Raw genomic sequence first — 15,712 nt, 5'->3', positions numbered from 1 at the left:
GGTCATTTTAGCAGTAGAAAACCAAGTTGGTGCACAACCAAAATCCGCTGTATTTTTCTATTCCTATGCAACCATGGAAAATGTTTTTGGTATTTCAACAGAATATTGAGAAATGCATTCCAAGGTCAAATTCAGAGCTGCAGAATTTGGAACAAAGGAAATCTCAATAGATCTCTGGAGTGTGTCAAGGGATGAAAGTTGCAGTGAACAGAATCTGCATGAGCTTAGGTGGGCTGTAAAGGAGCCACTGTGGCTAATGCCGCTTGCTGAAAATTTTCTTTCTTCTTTTTAAAAGATTATTAAAATATGTTTAATACATCAGACAAGGTTAGGCAATAATATGATTATTTTACTGCTCTAGAGTGAAAACAAAGCAAAATGATCAGCATCAAAGCAATAAAAATGGATGGGATTTTTCCCCACACACACTTGTAATGGCTTGATTTAAGACAGTTTGAAGTGCAGGTGGACACAGTGGCTTTTGTCATCATGAAATGATACATGTTGACAACTAGATTATGTTTACATAGGGAGGCATAGATATAAAACACTGAACGACAGATAAAAGCAGTGTAACAAAATCCAGGGATATGGGGTGAGGTATCATCAGTATGCGGATGATACCCAGTTATACATCTCCACCCCATGTCCAGTCAATGAAGCAGTGGAAGTGATGTGCCGGTGCCTGGAGGCTGTTGGGGTCTGGATGGGTGTCAACAGACTCAAGCTCAACCCGGATAAGACGGAGTGGCTGTGGGTTCTGCCTCCCAAGGACAATTCCATCTGTCCGTCCATAACCCTGGGGGGGGGGATCATTGATCCCCTCAGAGAGGGTCCGCAACTTGGGCGTCCTCCTCGACCCACAGCTCACATTAGAGAAACATCTTTCAGCTGTGGCGTTTGCCCAGGTTCGCCTGGTGCACAAGTTGCGGCCCTATCTGGACCGGGACTCACTGCTCACAGTCACTCATGCCCTCATCACCTCGAGGTTCGACTACTGTAACGCTCTCTACATGGGGCTACCTTTGAAAAGTGTTCGGAAACTTCAGATCGTGCAGAATGCAGCTGCGAGAGCAATCATGGGCTTCCCAAGGCATGCCCATGTTACACCAACACTCCGCAGTCTGCATTGGTTGCCGATCAGTTTCCGGTCACAATTCAAAGTGTTGGTTATGACCTATAAAGCCCTTCATGGCATCGGACCAGAATATCTCCGGGACCGCCTTCTGCCGCACGAATCCCAGCGACTGGTTAGGTCCCACAGAGTTGGCCTTCTCCGGGTCCTGTCGACTAAACAATGTCATTTGGCGGGACTCAGGAGAAGAGCCTTCTCTGTGGCGGCCCCGACCCTCTGGAACCAGTTCCCCCCAGATATCAGAGTTGCCCCCACCCTCCTTGCCTTTAGCAAGCTCCTTAAAACCCACCTCTGTCATCAGGCATGGGGGAATTGAAACTTTTCCCTTCCCCCTAGGCTTATAGAATTTATACATGGTATGCTTGTTTGTATGATTGGTCTCTTAAATTGGGGGTTTTTTAGATTATTTTTTAATATTAGATTTGTTACATTGTCCTCTTTATTGTTGTTAGCCGCCCCGAGTCTTCGGAGAGGGGCGGCATACAAATCTAATAAATAAATAATAAATAAATAAAATGCTAGCGGAAGAAATGCTTACCCCCATTGAGAGAGTGCAATCATTCAGTCTGAAGTCTGAGTTTACTTTTCTGCATCCAAATCTGTGGCAGAAAATGAGGTGAACAGAACATCATTTTGCAGAAGCGCTTTATATTTTATAATTAACAATGTTGTAGTGTTTTGTAAGGGGGTCAGTATTTTAAACTTATTATGCAGAAAGGGAGCAATGGCTGAGTAAGAAGAATGAAACTCTTGAGGATTTCGGGGCTGAAAAAGAGATTTCACTCAAAATATTCCAATTCATTTTTAAAGGTTGGATAATACATCACCACTTCTCATGTGTCAATCCTCCCCCCTCTTATTCTTTCTTATGCTTCACGGTTTTGCTGACCTCTTAGTAGAAAAGCTTCAGAGATCTATAACTCCTGGAGAGAAATGTCTATTCAAGCCTAGTTTCTCCTATAAAAGATGCTGCTTAACTTCCATCACTGCTTCCCGACTCTTGTCACACAATCCTTGGTTAATTAGGAACATCCCCCTTTTACAGCAATACACAAATCCATTCTGTCTTATTGCCATTCAGGACACACTGCCCAAGACCACTCCCCACACTTCTTCCCTCCCCTTCTTTTTCCCAACCCACTACGATGTATCAAATGGTGTCAGCTGTTCTTTGATGTCAGCCTCTGGTCACACAGAGGCAGAATTTTTGATTGTACCTTAGAAGAGCTTAAGGATGAGGGGCTAACGGTGCCGCCCCCCCTCCCTTCCTGCTGGATGCAGCCTGTCAATCTTCCACTTCTGCGCACAGAGAGCTAAACCCACCCACAGCATTTTGCTTGCTGCCACGCTTTATCACAGCCTGCCTCCAAATTTGATTTACGCAGCCTCCAGCCAGATCAGCAGATGGGAAGACCATTTCGGGCATGCGAGGTGGGACTATGAGCATTTAAAGAAGTGACACGAATGTCTGTGGGCTCAGAAAGCGAGTTATTCCATTTCTACTTCGACGAGCATCAACAAGCATCACCTGGAACTTCTGTTAAGTTCCGCCACTTAGGAATCTTTGTTCTTGCACTGAGCTTCTCTTGTCCTTGCTTGGTCACACCTGTAGAACAATGCTAGCAGTCAAGCGGAGCACTGTAGCCTAAGAAAAGGCAGACTGATTTTCAACTCCTCTATTTGCCGTCTCTCACCCAGCCCATCTGACTGGAAGGTACAGCAGGCAAAAAAATGGCTGTAGAGAATGCAACCAGAGTCACTTTCTTAAAGAATTCCTCCAGCTTCCCTGCCAGGAATGAATCAAGTAAGTTGGGGGTGGAAGGGTTTGCATGGTGAATTAAGCAGATAACTTTTCAGAGCATGCAAATGCAGGAGAGAGTTAGCAAATACCAAATCAGATGATTTCACAATTGCTGCTCTAATTTGGCATTTCATTGCAGTCCTTGCCCTTTTAACAAATGGAAACAGTTGGGTTCCAAAACATGGAATGAAAGAAGAGAAGAATATTTTTTTAACTTGTAGAGGCTGACTTTTCAGAATATATATTGGGTTCCCTAGCCACCTTGTAGCTAATATATCCTCTTCCGCCCCCCGCCCCCCCAACAATACGATAGGTTGTGTAAAGGGATTCATTTCAGCACCAACACCCATGGACAGCTCCGTCGGATAGTTGCTTGATGTTTTTTGCAAGAAGGCGCCCTATTTACTAGAAGGATGGAAATTGATGGAGGAGGAGGGGGAGGGAGGGAACGAGGGAGGGAGAGAAAAGCTTGTTTTAAGAACTAGCAAAGCAATTTCTAACCACTTTAGCAACTTGCTTTCAGTCTTCTTTCTATTTGAAACATTAACTCTGTTTACCAGCTTGCTTTTTATATATAATTTAATAGTTCAACTCAATAATCATTTAGAAATAAGTCCTAAGGATTTCAAAGGAGTTACTTACAGATATATTTGCAAACAATAATAGACTATGTATATTGTTGTCTTAAGAAGGTATTGCTTGGGAAGTAAATTGAAATAGATTATTTGAGCTATGTAACACAGATAATTAATAACGTTCGGAAAGTAATTTCCCAACATTTTCTGATCCATAGATAAACAATAACAGCAAAAAATACACCATGCAGATGATGATCAGTGGATCATCAGTGGATTCCTTCTGCTCCCCCCATCTTTTCATGTTGTAGAGGAGGTAATATTAAAACCCACATTTAAATGTGTAGTTACACTATAAAATGATGACACATGTCATCATTGAGAGAATAAAACACTAATAACACTTTACCAGGAAGTCAAACTGTCATCCTAGATGTGGTTGTTAGAAAACAAATACCCCTAAAATTGATCAGATTTACATTTGAGTATATTTTTTTTTATGATTAGCTGTTCTATTTCTATGTTTAGCATGAAATAACAAGCTTTTTAAGAAGGATGAAATAAGATTTAATTAAAACTATGGAGCAAAGACACTCACATTTTTTTTAAAAAAAGAAAGGGTACTATGGATATAATAAGCACTTTAAAAGGAGAGTGGGAAGCAACATACAATCAATTAGAGATGCATACTCTTTTTGAACACGCTTGGAGCACATTCACTGAATTTTTGATGAAGTTGGTACTTTTGGTATTTATTTGGTATTGTTGGAAACAAGATTAAAGTAAAAGTGTTCAACTTCTAATAGTTTTTAAAATACCTGTTTCAGATAGATTTTTTAATGGAAAAAATAAATAAAAAGAGTTGAGCCTTGAAGCTCTTTCCCAGCTATACTCAGGCACTGTTTTCACCTCCTAGAATAGTGATGGCGAACCTTTTTTTCCTTGGGTGCTGAAAGAGCGTGGGTGCACACTATCACGCATGTGCGAGTGCCCACACCCATAATTCAATGCCTGGGAAGGTCTCCCCTGGAAGCCCTCTGGATACCAAAAATGGCCTGTTTCCCAACTTCTGGTGGGCCCAGTAGGCTCATGTTTCACCCTCCCTAGTTTCCAAAGGCTTCCCTGGAACCGGTAAAGGGCAAAAACTCCCTCCTCCATCCTCCTGGAGCCTCTCTGGAAGCCAAAAACACCCTCCCATAGCCTCTGTGTGAGCAAAAAATCAGCTGGCCGGCACACACATGCATGTTAGAGCTGAGCTAGGGCAACAGCTCATGTGTCAGCAGATATGGCTCCGCATGCCACCTGTGGCATCCATGCCATAGGTTCACCATCACCATCCTAGAAATTCCCATCCCCATCTCCAAATAAAAAGTGTACTCTAATCCACAAAATGTTAATATAACTGCAATATCCCAACAATATCCCAATGTAGATCCTTTATTCAGCCATGAAAATTTTGGATTGATTATTACCTCTGGTTCATTTTCTGGATTGATCACCTCATTTAGTAGATTGATCACTACCTCTAATTAATCACTAATTACTTGTATCAGGTAATTATTGTAACAGAATAGGGTTAGGGTTAGGGTAACGTACATGCTCCACTTTTGAGCAATAGTTACACGACAAAAGGGAATCTGACTCTTGAATTACAGCTGAGCATAGATCTTTTGCCAATCTTTTGGATGTAACTCAATGCCTATAAACAATTTTTATTGCTGTGTAATATGAAAATGATAGGAAGGAGAGAGAAAAGGGAGGGGCGGCATACAAATCCAATAAATAAATTAAAAATTAAAAATCAAAACTGAAATTAACCCCCCCCCCCCCACAAACTGGCACTGAAAAGAGTAATGCTCCCATTGTGCTCGTTTTTGTGTCTGCCTTAAGATATTAAAGGTGCATGTACACATGTTGAAAATGAGGGTGATTTGTATATTTATATATACGCCAATCAACAAGTGAGCCAGTCCTGACCTGGCATGACCAAGTTAGCTTCATTGATTCAAGATGCTTGTCACTTAAACGCTTTTCACTTTCACGACACATTATTATGAATTTTGGTGAATTTCAGTTCACCAAGTAGCATCCTATTCTCACAAGCTTCATAAGCAAAGACAAAAACTGACAGGAAGGCTTGGCAATAAACCCAATTTAGTTTTTTGTCAGAATACTAAGAATTTAGCAGTTCCTCCTCCAGAAAAGGATTAGAACTGAGAAGTATCTGGAGAGAGAGACAGAGAAAATGTTCATCTTGTTACTTAATAAAATAAAATAAAATAAAATAAAATAAAATAAAATGAAATGAAATGAAATGAAATGAAATAAAATAAAATAATAAAATAAAATAAAATAAAATAATAAGACATGTATTTATAATGCTCTTTTAACAAAGAGCACAACAGCAATCCATATACAACTAACAAAGAGAGACAGTGGGCAATACACAAACTTAGCTAGAACACATCGAATAAAACCACAAACCTTGTTAAAACCATTCCCAACCTCTCCAATGTCCTCCCTTCTTGTTGATCCCCAGAACAAGGATGTTTCAAGCTGCCAAATCAAAGAGGAATGTCTTTAATACTTTGCGGAAATGGAGAAAATTCTCCTCTACCCGAAGCTCTAAGGGAAGACTGTTCCACAAACATGGGGCCAGATCTTGAAAGGACCACAATTTTGATGTTGCTGTATGAGTCAGATAAACTTTCTTCCCATGATATGTATTTCATTTTTATTTTATTTCATAAATAAATTGTTTGGAGTTTAGTTATATGCATCTACTAATCCTCAGTGGTAAAAAAAAATAGGCATCAGGGCACAGTTAAGTCTACATACTTTGCTCTAAGATATAATACTATGTAAATCTATGAAGGGTGAAAAAATATTTTTCTTCTTTGTTTAGATCAAGCCATCCTTTTGTTAAAAATTGATAGCTTGCCAATCTATGCAAGCCCTAGAGCTCAGTATTCTGCTTCAACTCCAGATGGCACTACGGAAGGCAAAGATGGGCTGTGATAATTCTTGAATGAGAGCCACAAATGCACAAATTAGAGGCATCCTATCTTTCCCATTAAGCTACATTGGATGAACTCTCTTACCGGATTCATGTGCATTCCAGGTCTGTTTGGCTCATAAAATTAAACACATGAAAGCTTTCTGAGCATAGAAATGAGACTTCAGATGCTTCAGATCCAAAGATCCCATGCCTTCAGAAAAGGAACTGGCAGATATCTACCACTGCTAATGCAAGAGAAAGAAAACAATTTCCTTATTAAAATTCTGCCTGTCATACAGTTGTTAAAATCACAGGAAAATTCCTTGGAAAAAGGAAAGGAAATCAAAGATCACTAATTATGTTCATTTATTTTTATTTTATTTATTTATTTTATTTATTTGTCAAACATGTATAGGATAGTAGTGGTTTGTATAAACATAGCATAAATAAAAGTAACGATAAAAGAGGACAGTAGGACAGGGACGGTAGACACAGTGGTGTGCTTATGCACGCCCCTTACAGACCTCTTAGAAATGGGGAGAGGGCAACTGTAGACAGTCTATGGTTAAAGTCTAAGGTTAAAGTATTTGGGGTCTGGGGAAGAAATCACAGAGTCAAGTAGTGCTTTCCAGGCATTGACCACTATATTGCTGAAGTCATGTTTTTGACTGAGTGTAGCTTTTTTGGAGGGGGGGGAGGCAATTTCCCATGGCTTAGAGTGCATCTTTGGACAGAAAAACACTCATCTTTAACACTAGCTTAAAATTCTAAATATGGATGATTACAGTTGAGGAGTGACTATCCTTTACTGTACTACTGAACATCAATTTCTGTCCTCTGTATAATTTAAATTTAAATAGATTTGTCCTCTGCCATTCTCTTTCCATATATTAGGGCAATTATTCCAGTGTTTGAATGGAGCTAGATTGGACCTTCTATAGCAGTGTTTCCCAACCTTGGCAACTTAAAGATATTTGGACTTCAATTCCCAGAGAGAGAATTCTGGGAGTTGAAGTCCAGATACCTTTAAGTTGCCAAAGTTGGGAAACACTGTTCTATAGTATGTGGAAAGACATATAGGAATATGGGACAGAGTTGATATGTCCTTTAAAGTTGTGAATGACAGAAAGTCACTGAGTCAAGAATTCGTAATAAGTGTCATGCAGAAACGAACCTAAGAAAGAGGGATTTCTGCTCCATAGGATTTTTATCCAGTCCTGTACTGTTTCCTACAGTACCTGTTGTATCTCTCTCCATATAACAGTAAAAACACAGAAAATAAAAATGTCAGGAAATTATTATTATTATTATTATTATTATTATTATTATTATTATTATTATTATTTATTGGATTTGTATGCCGCCCCTCTCCGCAGACTCGGGGCTAACAACAGCAGTAAAACAATACAACAAAATCCAATACTAAAAAAGCAGTTAAAACCCATTATATAAAAACCAATCATACATACAAACATACCATACATAAAATTGTGAAGGCCTAGGGGGAAAGTGTATCTTAGTTCCCCCATGCCTGGCGGCAGAGGTGGGTTTTAAGCAGCTTACGAAAGGCAAGGAGGGTGGGTGCAATTCTAATCTCTGGGGGGAGTTGGTTCCAGAGGGTCGGGGCCACCACAGAGAAGGCTCTTCCTCTGGGTCCCGCCAAGCGACATTGTTTGGTTGATGGGACCCGGAGAAGACTCACTCTTTTGCATTGGGCCTTCAGCCTTGCCACGTTTCCTCCTGTGGGAAACTGGATGGGGGGATTGTATGGTACATGGGTGATATATAGTCATAACAACATTCCTTTCTTGGAGAGTCAAGGACATCTTGCCCTGCACTTGGAGGGATGTGACTGGGAGGCATCCTCAGTTAAGACAGTGCCTTGATTTGACCAGGTGATGGACATGTGAGTGCTAGGCAGAAACTTGAACTTTCTTTTGGGTGGGGAAAACCTGGAAGCTTTCAGATTTGGATTTCCCAAATGTGCCAATATGACACCTCTAACAAAATGGAACTTTGAGGCCTTGGAGTCTTCTTTTGTTTTGATTTTATCAAAGATCCAGTTGTGCTTCTGAAGTTGGTGATAGTTCCAATTAATAAAATCATTTTGGTGTCCTAGATGATAAAGATGTCAAAAAATGTATGGTAGTAGAAAAAGAAGTAAACACTCCCCTACGACAGGCTATATGGGTACATGGACAACCACAACACTGCTAGGAGTCCTGATCTTCTTTCAAAATATGGCATGCATGGGCCACCATCCCAGTTCAACTAGCTGGTCGTCGGGTTTCCGGCACTCTAGTGAGCACGCGCACACGCATGCCTTCTGGTTTGGGCACTCTGCCTAAAAGGTTCACCATCACTGGTCTATATTAATATACAAAATAATAATGTGACCTGATTTCTTTTTCCACTTAATTGTAATCCGTGAAATTTCTATTGCGGTTCACAGAACAGGGAAAACATCTTCAAAGTAACTCGAATGAAATCACGTAGACTTGATTATTAATTTGTTTATTTATTAAATTCAGATAGCACCTGTCTCAGTGTCTAAGTGACTCTGAGTGTTTTACAGATATAGTGGTACCTCTACTTAAGAACGCCTCTACTTAAGAACTTTTCTAGATAAGAACAGGGTGTTCAAGATTTTTTTTTGTCTCTTCTTAAGAACCATTTTCTAATTAAGAACCCGAGCCCAGAAAAATTTCCCAGGAAATTTGAGAGGAAGGCCCGGGCAGTTTCCTGCCATTCCCCCTTTAATCCGGGCCATCTCGGGCTTTTCTGGGCTGCCAGAGGAGCCTTTCAGTGGCACTTAAGGAGGCTTTGGCAGTCCAGAGCGAACAAAGCATTTTCCTTTCTCTGGGTGCTTGGAGAGGGAATAAACCTTTGCCAGCGCCCAGAGAAAAGAAACACTCCCTTCGCTCTGGACAGCGACTGTCCTCCTCCTCTTCTTCCTCCTCCTCCTTCCACCCAAATTCCGAGCTTTTATTCCTTTCCTAATGGGTTTGCACACATTATTTGCTTTTATATTGATTCCTATGAGAAAAATTGCTTCTACTTACAGACCTTTCTACCTAAGAACCTGGTCACGGAACAAATTAAGTTCTTAAGTAGAGGTACCCCTATATACTGGATAGGTACCATAGGAAAAGGCACAGGACATTTTCTTTTCAGTTTTACATGGCATTATAGAGTGTTAATTAGACTTCTCCAGTGACCCCAAAGACACTTCCTTTGAATTAATAACTAGCTGAAAAAAAATTGTTCTAGTTCAGACACCACTGAAATGCTGTCAATTCAGTCCAGGGTAGTAATTTATCTTCCTACAAATTAGCTATGCCGAGACATCTGGTTTTTTAAAATCGACCACAAAAGAATTGAACATCTTTCCTTCAGAAAAATGGATTGTTCTGTTACATTTGGATGTATGACATGTTGTATCATCATTGCATCCAGATTGCTTGAAGCATGTATTTTAAAAAAACCACCCTGTGTCATCCACTAATTAAATTCCACTGATCTAGTTCTTAAAATTAATGATTAAAACATGAGCTTTTTACATTACTGTTTGGTACAAGGAGGACAGATTTCCCAGTGTTTCCTCTTAGCAAACAGGTTTTTATGGTTTTAATAATTCGGAAGAGGAGAAATTCATTAGGCAATGATACCCTTCCATCTCAGGAGCATAGGAAGCTGCTTACAATTGCTGTATTCACTTGACACATTGAAAGGGAAACTAAGGACATTTTAGCTTATATGCACTTTGCAAATCAACCTTATTTGTTTTAAGGTCCAGTTATTATTTAGCATATGATGAGAACATCACAGTAGAGGAGTAAACATATACACACAATCCACATAATTATTTACAAAACTTCTATGGGGTATAGCATGTCCTCATAACTGGATGTCCAATTCAGTTTTCCAGACTATCACCTCTGGTGCTTCTTCATGCAGATCTTCTAAGGAACCAGAGATTGTACGTTGTGGGCAATCTTGCACAACATATTTAATAGTTTGCATATCAGCACCATATAATTGAAACAAGAGAAATACTTCCATTCCATTTTATTTATTTATTTTATTAATTGGACTTTTTTGCCGCCCCTCTCCGAGGACTCGGGGCGGCTTATAACATATAATAAAACAATGTATAACATTTTAGATCCAATTAATTAAATATAAAATCTAAAAACCCAAACCATAAAAAGCAGTCATTCCTATTCAATCAACTTTCTCTCAGTACATTTGTTGACCAGGGGGCAAGAATCTAATAGCCCCAAGCCTGGAGGCATAAATGAGTCCTAAGACTCTTGCAGAAGGCAAGGAGGGTGGGGGCAGTATGAATCTCCATGGGGAGTTGATTCCAGAGGGCCGGGGCCCCCACAGAGAAGGCTCTTCCCCTAGGATCCACCAGCCAACATTGTCTAGTTGATGGGAGCTGGAGTAGGCCAACTCTGTGGTACCTGATCGGTCGCTGGGATTTATGTGGCAGAAGGTGGTCTCGGAGGTATTCTGGCCCGATGCCATGTAGGGCTTTAATATGGCACAGAGCAGAGGCATGTCTTCCAGTATCACCCCTCATTCTGTTCAATTTTCATCCAGAATGATGAAGGTTAAAACCAGGTAGTGTTAACTGTCTAATTGATGAATCAAGAAACTCCTGGGATATTATTTTACCAAGAATATATAACTGAATAAACCACATTGGCACAGAAGAAGCAATAACAGCTCTGAGTTTCCTAACAATAGCAATCATAGTTAATTCTTCCCTTTCCCTATACACCACCCACAGTTCAATACACCCACCAATCACTTCTTTTCATTTTGTTATGGGAAACAGCCAGCCACACCAGGACATTTGCTCGATGTGTCCTTGAGATGCCAGCAATGTCTGACAAATGCGTCCTTGAGATGCCAGCAAAGCTGACAAATGCTTGGATCCCATTCTCCAACCCTTGCATTCCATCCACCACCATTCCTATTATTGGCAAGTTGCAAGCAAAGCAAAAATGTAGGTGAGCGTTTGAGTTAATCTTGACAGGTGATTTGTTCCAGGGATCACTGATGTGGACGGGCCACAAGAAAATACCTTGGATCATTCCTCTCTCCAAGCATTCGAGTCTTCGGAGAGGGGCAGCATACAAATCTAATAAATTATTATTATTATTATTATTATTATTATTATTATTATTATTATCGGAGTTAGTAGGGGACAGTACATCATGCAAATTCAGACAATTGGTTTAATTCCATCAGTATAATTATGGATAAATAAAATGTGGGGATATTTTCACATTGAACAAATTATAGATTTTAATACTGATCAGCAAGACTTTCCACATTAATATTCAGTCTGGAATTTTCCACCTTTGTTAAAGATGTTAGGGGAATGAATGCAGAACTGCTACTGAGTTAGGATTTTATCTTTAGTTTTCTATGCCAGGAAAAGCTTCACCTAGGTCCTGTATATTTTATCAATAGCTTCCTGCAGACACAGGAGCCTGACACCCTCTGATTTCTGTGAACCGTTTGAACATTACAAAAGAGATCTCGATGTTCAAAATGTTGTTCAATATGGGCATATTTTAGGTTCATGAAAATGAATGATCTGGACAAGAAAGTTTTTGGCAGGGAAATCACTTTGATCCTGTGCAGCCTTTGAGATTAGATGCTCTGACATCTGCTGCTTTCAAAAATTTCTTTGCATTCTCCACTTCTCTCAGCTTATTGGAATTCGACTGTTCATGCGGTGTAAGCCTGGTGACAAGCAGGCTTGATCGTAGCCCTCACCTTATGGGACATCTTAGCTCTAAATTAGTATCAAGGAAAGTTCCTTGTGGAACATATTAGCTCCGATTAGTACAGGGGACTTCGAACTTCCTTGCTTTTAAGGAAGCACGTTATATGGGTATTATATTGTGGTTTTTCTTGCGTAGCCCTTATAATTAGTTAAATGTAATTTTGAATTGTTCTTCTAATTCTATTCTGAACTTCTTTTTCTTTTTTTAGAATTTATATATACTGTATTTTTAAAAAACATAAAATAATTTCCTTTTCATTTGCACATCGGTATACATTCACAGTTTTTCTTCTTCCCATATATTTAGATATTAACATATCTAAATATATGGTTCCTTTATCCTATACATGCTATACATGCTAATATATTCATGTACCATTTTACAAACATCCTATATGTTTATACCATCCTACGGCTGATTCCTAGTTTCCAACTGTTAAGTGTTTTCTTGTTTGTTGTTCACATCTTCTAAACATTTATACCATTTTCCCATACTCCATTTCATCTTTATTTTTTATTTCTTTTGTCAATTTATCCATTTTCACACAACCTAGAACTTTCCTTATCTTATTTTCGTCTGTTGATGTAGTGTTGTTTTTCTAGCTTTGTGTATATGATTCTGGCTGGGGTTATCATATAATAATAATAATAATAATAATAATAATAATAATAATTAATAATAATAATAATAATAATAATAATAATAATAAATAATAATAATAATAATAATAATAATAATAATATATTAGATTTGTATGCTGCCCCTCTCCTATATGTAATAGGACCCAGATTGTGGGGGCAATATGCTGGCTCTATTAAAAAGTGCTATTGTTAACATGTAGTAAGCCGCCCTGAGTCTAAGGAGAAGGACGGCATAAAAATCAAAAGAAAGAAAGAAAGAAAGAAAGAAAGAAAGAAAGAAAGAAAGAAAGAAAGAAAGAAAGAAAGAAAAAAGAAAAAAAGAAAGAAAGATTAAATATTGGTGGCTTTTTTTTTTTGTATTTTCTCATATTTTCTTGCCCAGTAAAAATAGTTCTGGTTTCAAATCTATCTGAAGTTCAGTTATCTCCTCTTTTCTTATTTTAGTGCAATATTTTTTCGCCATTATGTTTGTTTGCACTTCCAGCAGATTGGTGATGAACCTCTTTTTCTTATTCCCTCTTTTTCTTACCCTCTCTCCCTCTCTCTCCCTCTCTCTCTCCCTTCCCTCTCCCTTTCTCTATTTCTTTGATCAGGGTTGGAGAGGACAGCTCCCTACAGCAATGTGATCATGCCCAGCTTGTTTGGCATAATTTGTTTTCTTGGCATAGTGGGGAATCTTATCGTGATCTACACCATCATCAAAAAGAAGAAGCTTCGGTGCAAACAGACGGTGCCTGATATCTTCATTTTCAACCTCTCCATCGTAGACTTGCTGTTCCTGCTGGGGATGCCCTTTCTCATCCACCAACTCCTTGGCAACGGTTCTTGGTATTTCGGAGCTCCATTGTGCACTATCATCACCGCCCTGGACACCCACAGCCAGATTACGAGCACCAACATCCTGACAGTCATGACTTTAGATCGTTACCTGGCCACGGTCCACCCTCTGAGATCCACTTACGTCCGAACGCCATGTGTAGCAACCTTGGTTATCGGTCTGGTGTGGCTCCTCTCATTTTTGACCATCATCCCTGTGTGGATGTATGCAGGACTGATGCCTCTGGAGGATGGGACTGTCCGGTGTGCTCTTCTGCTTCCCAACCCCGAGACTGATGTCTACTGGTTCACCATCTACCAGTTCATGCTAGCTTTCGCAATTCCACTGGTCATCATCTGCGTGGTGTACTTTAAAATCCTCCAGCATATGGCCACCACTGTTGTGCCCTTGCCGCAGAGAAGTCTTCGGGCTCGTACTAAGAAGGTCACTCGGATGGCTATTGCCATCTGCTCGGCCTTCTTCGTTTGCTGGGCGCCTTTCTATATCCTTCAGCTGGCCCATTTGGGAATAGGCACCCCTTCTCTTGCCTTCTTCTACGCCTACAACTTTGCCATCAGTTTGGGATACGCCAACAGCTGCCTCAACCCTTTCCTCTACATTGCCCTAAGTGAGACTTTCAAGCGCCAGTTCATGGTAGCAATCCATCCATCCAGAGAGCACTTCAGGGTAAACAACCACAACCACAGCACGGGGGAAGCCAGTGTGTGCCTGAAGCTTGCCCCAGAATCCACTCAACAGACTCGGTTTTTGGAGGAATTTTCCCCGCGTTCCTTGCCTGTGACTGTTGCAGTTCACTAGTGGTCTTTCCTAAGAGATTCATAATTCCGCTTATTTGAAGCCGAAGTTATGTTTTCTTTCGCGGCAATCCAACACATGATAAATGTGTGGCTTCCTCGGAGCAACTGCTAGGAACAAGTCAATGAGGCGTTAATGGAAGTCTGAAATGTGCAAACGCTAATAGGTCATTTATTCTGATAATAGGAAGAGAAGTGATGAAATAATTGCTGGGAGGATTGGAGGCAAGTACCCACTTGGAAACTATGGAAGAGCCATTGGAAGTCATAATGTAGACATTATCCCATCGATAACATATAAGTGAGCAGCCAAACATCCCTCCCTTCTTCCATATCTATCAATGTATGTTATAAGGCACCTGATTCCAGATGACTATGGGTGTTAAGCAACAATAGAACATTGTTTAAAAACAATCAGTTAAGAAAAGCACAACCTCTGTCATGCGCACCTATTCGCAGAGGACAGGCAGAGTGTGCAATATCTTGTGGCACATCAGACTCCAGAGGATGCACTTCTGGTTTGCCTGGGAACAAGCTTTATTAAACGCTATCATGGACATGATTAGTTCCTGGTTTCTCATTGAGTGAAATAATGTCCTCCTCGTGCCAAATTGCTTTTGCAAAAAAACAGTATAAAATGAAATCCATTGTAGCAGTAATGGGCAGCCAAAATTTTTACTGCCACACTGTGGGTGTGGCTTATTTTGTGGGTGTGGCTTAATGGTCACGTGACTGGGTAGGTGTGGCTTGCTGGCTATGTGATCAGGTGGGAGTGGCTTGAATGATCATCATCGTTCAAGTGAACTGTTAAGCCCTTGACTTACAACCTTACCAGTGTCGCTCACGGGGGTGAGAATTTGCTTTGCGTTTCCCGTGCTCTCCTTCCTGGGTCACTCCCTGCCTCAGGCTGGGTAGATAGGCGAACGGGTGCTGCCAGAAGCATAAATGCTGCCAGTGCCGCTTCCACTCACGCCTTATGCTTGCACCTCAAGGGTGGGTGAAAGCAGCTGCTTGAGGCTGGAGGGAAGCTGGGCAGGAGAGAGGAAAGCTCGTCCGAGGCCAGGAAGGAGGAAAGAGGAAAAAAGCAAGGAACTCAGATGCAGCAGCAGCAGCAGGGGAAAAAAGG

At 40.3% G+C, this 15,712-nt stretch overlaps 1 protein-coding gene across 1 annotated transcript; it reads left to right on the top strand.

The window, feature by feature from the left end:
• Positions 1 to 2,866: 2,866 nt before the first annotated feature.
• LOC139158623 (melanin-concentrating hormone receptor 1-like) lies at positions 2,867 to 14,590 on the top strand. Its single transcript, XM_070735944.1, has 2 exons — positions 2,867 to 2,939; positions 13,548 to 14,590. The coding sequence occupies exons 1-2, from the start codon at positions 2,867 to 2,869 to the stop codon at positions 14,588 to 14,590; spliced, it is 1,116 nt and encodes a 371-aa protein (XP_070592045.1).
• Positions 14,591 to 15,712: the final 1,122 nt, after the last annotated feature.

Source organism: Erythrolamprus reginae, chromosome 2 (assembly GCF_031021105.1).
Source record: "Erythrolamprus reginae isolate rEryReg1 chromosome 2, rEryReg1.hap1, whole genome shotgun sequence".
NCBI lineage: Eukaryota > Metazoa > Chordata > Lepidosauria > Squamata > Dipsadidae > Erythrolamprus > Erythrolamprus reginae.
Note: the sequence above shows the minus strand (reverse complement) of the source record. Positions and strands in the feature narration are given on the sequence as shown.

Excerpts from the sequence above, each read along its gene's own strand:
- LOC139158623 (XM_070735944.1), top strand. The coding sequence starts at position 2,867 with ATGGCTGTAGAGAATGCAACCAGAGTCACTTTCTTAAAGAATTCCTCC. Across the intron at positions 2,940-13,547 it reads CCCTGCCAGGAATGAATCAA|GGTTGGAGAGGACAGCTCCC; the intron begins GTAAGTTGGGGG and ends TTCTTTGATCAG.